We start from the raw sequence: 7,853 nt of genomic DNA on the forward strand, positions 1-7,853 counted from the left end.
TTTACATATTTGTTAATATAGTGCTGTGATGAATCTTGAGATAAATCAACAGTTTAGTTTTTAAACAACAAATGACTTGCTTTTCTTTTTTCTCCTTATCCAGTGGAACACCAGAGCCAAGAGAGAGAAACTGACAGAGTTGATGTTTGAACACTACAACATCCCCGCGTTCTTCCTTTGCAAAACTGCAGTTTTGACTGCGTATCCTTGAAAGACCAATGCTTAGCTTTTCTGTAAAGGTAGATGTGGTATTCCTGAAGATGATGCCCCAGCAGGAAGACATGAGCTAATTCCTGCTTGTTCAGAACTTTGGGGGTTTTTCTGTCTTGCTTTTTAGCTACCCATCTTTTAGTATTTCTTATTGGAAGTGATATACGAGAAAATATGAGAGGGTAAGGGAAAGATGCACTGAAATCCCGCTTGTTAACAAGGTTATTAAGAATTTTGTTTTTTGAAGGAGAATGTGCATAGGAGGAAGTATTGTATCCAGTTGGCTAAGATATAGTTCAGAGACTGCCATTTCCTCCCTCTCCTCCAATACCATAGAAAAGTAGAATTGGCTATAACTTTACTTAATACTAAATCACCAGATAGTTTTTGCAAGCATATAAAGGGACAGATATGGAAATATGCCCTCACCTCAAAGAATTTGTAATGTAAAATTCTTTTTTTTTTTAAGATTTCTTTCTTTCTTTTCTTTTCTTTTCTTTTCTTTTCTTTTCTTTTCTTTCGAGGGAAGGGAGGGAGAAAGAGAGAGAGAGAGAAACATGAATGTGCAGTTGCTGGGGGCTGTGGCCTGCAACCCAGGCATGTGCCCTGACTGGGAATCAAACCTGCGATGCTTTGGTTTGCAGCCCACACTCAATCCACTGAGCTACGCCAGCCAGGGCTAATATTCTTGTTAGAAGCTAAATAATAGCTTTTAATATTACTTCAAAATAACCATTGGCAAAAGTCATAAAGAAGTACATGATTAATTTGAAATTTTTGTGTAGTAATTATGGTAGTTTTGCAGCATAATATAGTAGCCTGGCAACCTTTATTTATACAAAAAAAAATAAGTTGTGTTATATGGAAGAAAGAGCCCTTTATTTAGAGATCAAGTTACAGGGCTTACATTGGTGTGATCTTGAATTAGGTATTTAAAATCTGAACTTTACTTTTACTCATCCTGCATATCTTCCTGAGTTGCTATAATATACAGGTAAATTTTACGTGAACATGAGGATCAGTCTGGTAACTAATCTAATATTTGTCAGTAGTGCCATGTCTTAGAGATGACTTTAGCAAAAGTGTTGAGGTGAATAGTAAAGCATTTGTGTCATGATTTAGTTTATAGTTGAAGATTTATGTTATACTTAGGAGTTGTAAAATAGGTTTAAGCCTGAATGTAGATATAAAAAATGTTAGATATAAAAAAATTTGAACTCTAGAGACCCACTGAAGGTTTTTCAGTAGAGGACAAGAGTACTGGTAGGCTCTTTGTGTGCATTATTTCATTTAATTTTATGTTGCCATATTAGAAAATGAAGTCAACATAAGCAAGTTAGTTCAAGTCCATAATTTAAAGATGGCTGTCCCCAATTTGGACATAAGTCTTTGGCTGCTTACTTATAAAGAAAGTGTAAACAGAATTGGCATTGTTTTATTTTTTTAATCTTTTATTTTGGAAAATTTCTAACACAAACAAAATAAAGTAGAATGTTGAACCTCCATAGTAAGTTCATCATCCAGGTTCTACAATTTTCAACACATAGTTAAATTACACCAGCTATAACCCTACCTTTCTCCCTCCCACCATGATTTTGTAGTTAATCCCAGACATTATTTAATTTTTATCTGTAGAAATTTCAGGATGTATATATCTATATAGGGTTTTACAATGTTCTCTAAAAATGATTAAAAAAAGATGTAACCACAATTTTTAAAAGGCTTTTATTTATTTATTTATTTATTTATTTATTTATTTATTTATTTATTTTGAGAGAGGGGATGGGAGAGAGAAAAAGAGGGAGAGAAGCATTGACATGAGAGAGAAAGATTGATCAGTTGTCCCTTGTGCACCCCAGCCAGGCACCAAATTTACAACCCAGGCATGTGACTTGACTAGAAATGAACAGGTGACCTTTTTTGCTTTGGGGTCCATAGGCAACCAACTGAGCCACACCAGTCAGGGCTGTTTTCTTATTTTAAAAATGTTTAGTGTGGCCTGGCTGGTGTAGCTCAGTGGATGGAGTGTGGGCTGCGAACCAAAGTGTCGCAGGTTCGATTCCCAGTCAGGGTACATGCCTGGGTTGCAGGCCATGACCCCCAGCAACCGCACATTGATGTTTCTCTCTCTCTCTCTTTCTCCCTCCCTTCCCTCTCTAAAAATAAATAAATAAAATCTTAAAAAAAAAGGTTTAAGCTGGTAAATTAAAAAAAAATGTTTTTTTCTTTTATTGATTCCAAAGACGGGAAGGAAGGGATCATCAAAGGGAGAAAAACATACTATGTGAGAGAGAAACATCATTAGTTGCCTCTTGCATGCGCCCCCACTGGGGACTGAACCTGCATCCGGGGCATGTGTCCTGACCTGGAATCCAGCCTTCGACCTTTCTGTTTGAGGGACAATGCCCAACCAACAGAGCCACACCAGCCAGGGTTTAGGTCTTTCTAAGTGTGTAGTTTCTACTCCTCCTCCCATCCCCTTTTTTTTCCTTTCAAAATTTCTTTCTTCAGGGAAGTAGATTGTTCTGTAGAATTTTTCACATTTGTGAATTTTCCTGACTAGCATCATTCCTAGCCCAGCAATTCTTGAAATTTTTATGCCCAGAACTTTTATATATATACATTGTATCTAGCAGTATTTACAATATTGGAAATTGAAACAGAAACTTTAAAATCATATTTGCTTAGTATTATTTTAAGTAAATTAATATATATTATATATCAATGAAAAATACTGCTTTTTAAACCCAGAAAATTAATGAGAAGAGTATTACATTTTTTCAAACCTCTTTAATGTTGGACTTAATAGCAGAAGTTGAAGTCTCGTATCTGGCTTTTGCATTCAGTCAGTTGTGTGTCACACATGACATACTCTCTAGAAAACTCTATACACTTATGAATGAGTGAAAAAGACAAGTAACATCTTAGTGTTGTTCTAAAATTGTTTTGACTTTTCAAATATTATGGCCTCAGGATTCCTTTACAGTTAAATTTACTGAAAACTTCAAAGAGTTTGTTTATATGTGTTATATCTATCAATATTATTGTTTGACAAAACTAAGAATTTAACATTTATTGGTTTATTTTAAAATAACAAACTAGACCTATTGTTAACATAAATAACATTTTTATGAAAATAATAATTGTATTTTTAGCCCTGGCTGGTATAGCTCAGTAGATTGGTTGCTGGCCTGCAAACCGAAAGGTTGCTGGTTTGATTCCCAGTTAGCACACATGCCTGGGTTGCAGGCCAGGTCCCCAGTTGCGGGTGTGTGAGAGGCAACTTATCACTGTATCTCTTACACACTGATGTACATTGATGTTTCTCTTCCTGTCTTTCTCCCTGTCTCTCTCTCTCTCAAAGTAAATAAATAAAATCTTTAAAAAAGAAAATAATATTATATTTTCATCTTTTTTTTGTAAACCTGGGCCAGTTTAATGTTCTTTACAATAAAATAGTTTTCTTGATGGCTACAGACACGTAAGCCATTGTAGTAATTGTAGTATGTAGAAACATCACAGTCAGGTTTTCCTGATTGGTGCATAGTCTTCAATAATTATAGGGAGTTACGTGTATGAAACTTCTGTCAGACCAGTAAGACTGCATTTATACATCCATCATTTTCAGGATTATTGGTAACCTGGGCATATTTCCCCCAAATAACCTTGCCTCCTTGGGTCACAAGACCCAACTCGCTTACGTTCATCTTGATGATGGTACCTTTGGTAATAACACCCAAAGTTGTATAAAGCAGGGATGAGGGAATCTTCTTTACATCAAGTATTGGCAGGCAAAAGGTGGCTTTCAGTTCAGAATGTGTTACATGGGCCTTCTTGAAACGTAAGCCCATTGGCCTGATGAATCTTTCATATTTCGGTGGTTTTCAAGTAAAGCTATCTCCGACAGAGCAGACTTTAGTAACCATCCTCTATCATGCTTTTTTCTTTCTCTTTTCTGTTCGAATAACTTTTAATACCTCTGTTTCTCCCTAGGCATGAACTTTGGGCAGAGGGATTTCCCATTTTCCCACTTTCTCTTTTCGTTTTTGTTTAATCATATTAAAAAGTACTTTAGCTCAGGACTGTCCCTCTCTGTTCAGTAGATAGGCAGGTACTGCTCCTTGGGGAGTCTTTTCATCATTCTTTTGTTCGGTGTTTCTCTTTTCATGCGTCTTGATAATCTTCTTCATTTGTAGTTTCTCAGCATGGCGCTGTTTATGGTAGAGTTTAGCCTTCAGACCAATCATCTTTTTTGTCTTCTTTGAATGTTCATGAGCCTCTCGACCTTCCTTTTTTCTCATCTTCTCATGGTAATCCAAACGATATCCATAGCACTTATGATGTAACTCAATATACTTGTTTTGTGGCATGGTTACAGCCACTGGGCTGCTGGGTGCAGTCCTCTGCACACAAAGAAGTGGTCAACTTTTGGGTCTCATAGACCTAAAAACCAACTCCCATGACAATAATTATATTTTCTAAAACAAAAGTATGAATGAGAAGAGTAGCATTGTTTCATCTTAATTGATATCTGGGATCTCATATTTGCCAGCCACAGACAGGCTCTGTCCTCTTGACACCTTAGGCTAGTGGGAAGGCTTCTTTTCTGCTTCCCAAGCTATATACTCCTGGAGAATGCATTTAGCTTAAAATGTGGCAGAATCACAGAAGTCATGGATACAGCTCTGTTTTTCAAAAGTGGATTAATCTCTGTTCACTGTTCCCATTTTTGTTGATTCCCCTTAAGTCTTATACTTGCACAGTTTAATAGTTAGCCCGAAAGATTTGGGTAGATTTTATACTGAGATTTTGGATTTCACCTTTTTCTGTAGTTCTCAAGTTTCCAACGTTCTGCTTTAAGTGTTTAGCTATTTTCCTACCATAAGCCATAGTCATGGAACTGGGGAGCACTTTTAGGCAAGGGAGTTGCACACTTGAGATTCTTACTTTGAGTTATAGCTTTATGAGAATAAATATTGGCTGGAATTTGACTGCTTTTGAATACTTTCCAGCATCTTAAAATGTTCATTTAAAATAATTTGTCCAGCCCTGACTGGTGTGGCTTAGTTGGTTGGGCGTATTGAAAGCGAAGGGTCTCAAGTTCAATTCCTGGTCAGAGTACATGCTTGGGTTGCATGTTCCACACCTAGTCTGCATAGTGAAGTCAATCTACCGATCTTTCCCAAATGATTGTTTCTCTCTGTTTCTCCCTACATTACCCTCCCACTAAAACAAATAAAATAATTTGTCCAGCACTGGCTGGGTGGCTCAGTTGGTTAGAGTGTCATCCCGTACACGAAAAGGTTGTGGGTTTGATCCCTAGTCATAGCGCATACCTCGGACGCGGGTTCTGTTCCTGGTCGAGGTGCATATAGGAGGCACTGATCAATGTTCTCTGTCACATCAATATTTCTCTTTCTTGCTCCCTTTCTTTCTAAAATCAATAAACATATCCTTGGGTGAGAATTTAACAATATAAATAAAATAATATGTCTAGATTTTATAATTGCCACCTATAGGAGGGTCCATAAACCTTTATTCTACTTTGTAGATGATGTTACTGTATTAGTCAGTACTAATAGCAATAAAATTAGTGTTTATGTATATAGTTGAGCAGAAGTCAACAGGATACCAGTAGTGACAAACATAAATCATTCTCCTGTCTTTCTGGCCATTTTTTCTCAGACTTCTTCCCCCAGGTCATCCCTACCCATTCTTTGGTTATCTGCCCTTAGGCCTTAATCTCTCTTGACATGCCCTTTCTGGCTTATTTTACCCATTTCCTTGACTTCAGATATCAGTTAGTCAGTGAAAAATGCCATTTCATATCTGTATCAGATCTTTCATGTGAGCTCCAGGCTGTTGCCCACAAGAACATTTTCTGTTAGTTATCTGTATAAGCACTTTAAACTCATTCTGTCCAAAATTGACTTTGTCTTTTCTCCCCATCTCCTTCTGTGTATCATCATAGTTCCACTTGTGCAGACCAGAAATCTTTCTCTTTAATCTTTATCAGTCATCAAGACCTATGTATTCCACCCCCACCCCACCATCTCTCAATTCCATTTATTTCTCTATCCACTACATTAGGTGCAAGCTGTTTCTGGGATTACTGCAACCCTTCCTCTTAATAATCTTTGTTAATTGCCAGCCAGCTTTAAGCCAGAATCATCTTCCTCATTCTTTCCTTCATTCTTCTTCCAGTCTATACTATTGAACTACTTACATTTCCCTGACCTCACCTGCTCTCTTGTTTCCCAGCCTTTTCTCATGTTCCTCCTCTTCCCTGTGTCCTGTCCCAGGCTTATACTTGGATTTCTCAGGGATTGGTCAGGTGGTCTCTCCGTAGTACCCTCTGGGGCATCATCCTGAGCTGTTCTTTTTACAGCTTTACCTACTGATTTCTACTTTACTAAACAGGATATACCTCAGGGCAGAGACAGTTGGTTCACCTTTGTGTCTTCTGTGCTGAAGGAATGCTGGTACCAGACTGACCTCTTTCCTTCCCTCATTTATTGACCATGAGACTCATCACTAGGCACACAGTAGATGCAGAGTAAATATTTGATGACCAAGTAAATGGCTCCATTGCTAAATAATGTTCAAGATGTTCTGGGCCAAGCTGTTCAGAGTGGGAACTGCCCATATTCATTGTGTTGAGTCGACCTGGATGGGCACACTCAGCTGCCACACTGCTGAACTACTTCTTTAATTCTTTGTGACATGCCCTTAGTTCCTAGCTCAAAGTCCTCAGCCTCCCTCTGTGCTTACCAAGTTTCTGTGGATTTCATTAAGTAAATGCTTCTCAACTTGTTATAAGCCCTTAGATATATCTCCAGAGACTCTGAGTGTGTGATTGTGTTAGTTTTGACCAACTTAACAGGACTCTCTGCGGGAAAGAGGGTTCCCCAAGTTCTTCCCACCACCGGTCTAGAAGTCAGTCCTGCCTATTATTTGTTTCTAGTCCAGAGTCATTGTTTGATACCAATTTTAAGCCCTAGATTTACTTTCACACATTTCAAGCCGTAATGCCTCTGTTTACAAATGCCTTCATAAAACCTTCCCTTTATAATAAACATTATTTTTAGGAGCCTTAATTCTTACTTGTCCTTAATGCTTTAAACTAGATTTGCTAATGGGCGCTCTACTGGGCTTATTTTGGACAGTGGAGCCACTCATACCACTGCAATTCCAGTCCACGACGGCTATGTCCTTCAGCAAGGTACGTGTATTTAACCAGTGGGCTCCGAGACCGTGTTAGCTGTCAAGAAGACACAGACAATGAAACTGGGCTGTCAAAACATACCAAGTTCCAAATAATGTCTTTTTTGAAGAGATTTTTTTTAAATGTGGTGTATAACATGAATTTAAAACTGATGCATAGCTTGATGCATGCTTTGAGGGATAGCTCTGTTAGTTCTCCTTGAAAAGAATTATTGACATATAAATCCACTGAGGACATTTGTCCCAAGGAGTTTGAACTTAATGCTGTCCTAGCCTTGTTTACTCTTTTTCATAGGTATCGTGAAATCCCCCCTTGCTGGAGACTTTATTACTATGCAATGCAGAGAACTCTTCCAGGAAATGAATATAGAACTCATTCCTCCATATATGATTGCATCAAAAGTAAGTGATGACTACTG

General features: G+C 37.8%; 1 protein-coding gene and 1 pseudogene across 1 annotated transcript in view; one reads left to right on the forward strand and one right to left on the reverse strand.

The window, feature by feature from the left end:
- Positions 1-7,853, forward strand: part of ACTL6A (actin like 6A) — a 35,133-nt gene that overhangs the window by 15,620 nt on the left and 11,660 nt on the right. Inside the window, exons 5-7 of the mRNA XM_045850828.1 lie at positions 104-201; positions 7,338-7,432; positions 7,730-7,836. Of these exons, the coding sequence (XP_045706784.1) occupies positions 104-201; positions 7,338-7,432; positions 7,730-7,836 (300 nt within the window). The remainder of the gene's footprint in view (positions 1-103; positions 202-7,337; positions 7,433-7,729; positions 7,837-7,853) is intronic.
- Positions 3,798-4,580, reverse strand: LOC123826771 (annotated as a pseudogene).

The sequence above is a fragment of the Phyllostomus hastatus genome, unplaced genomic scaffold (genome assembly GCF_019186645.2).
Source record: "Phyllostomus hastatus isolate PE091 unplaced genomic scaffold, TTU_PhHast_1.1 phas_contig_86, whole genome shotgun sequence".
Lineage (NCBI taxonomy): Eukaryota > Metazoa > Chordata > Mammalia > Chiroptera > Phyllostomidae > Phyllostomus > Phyllostomus hastatus.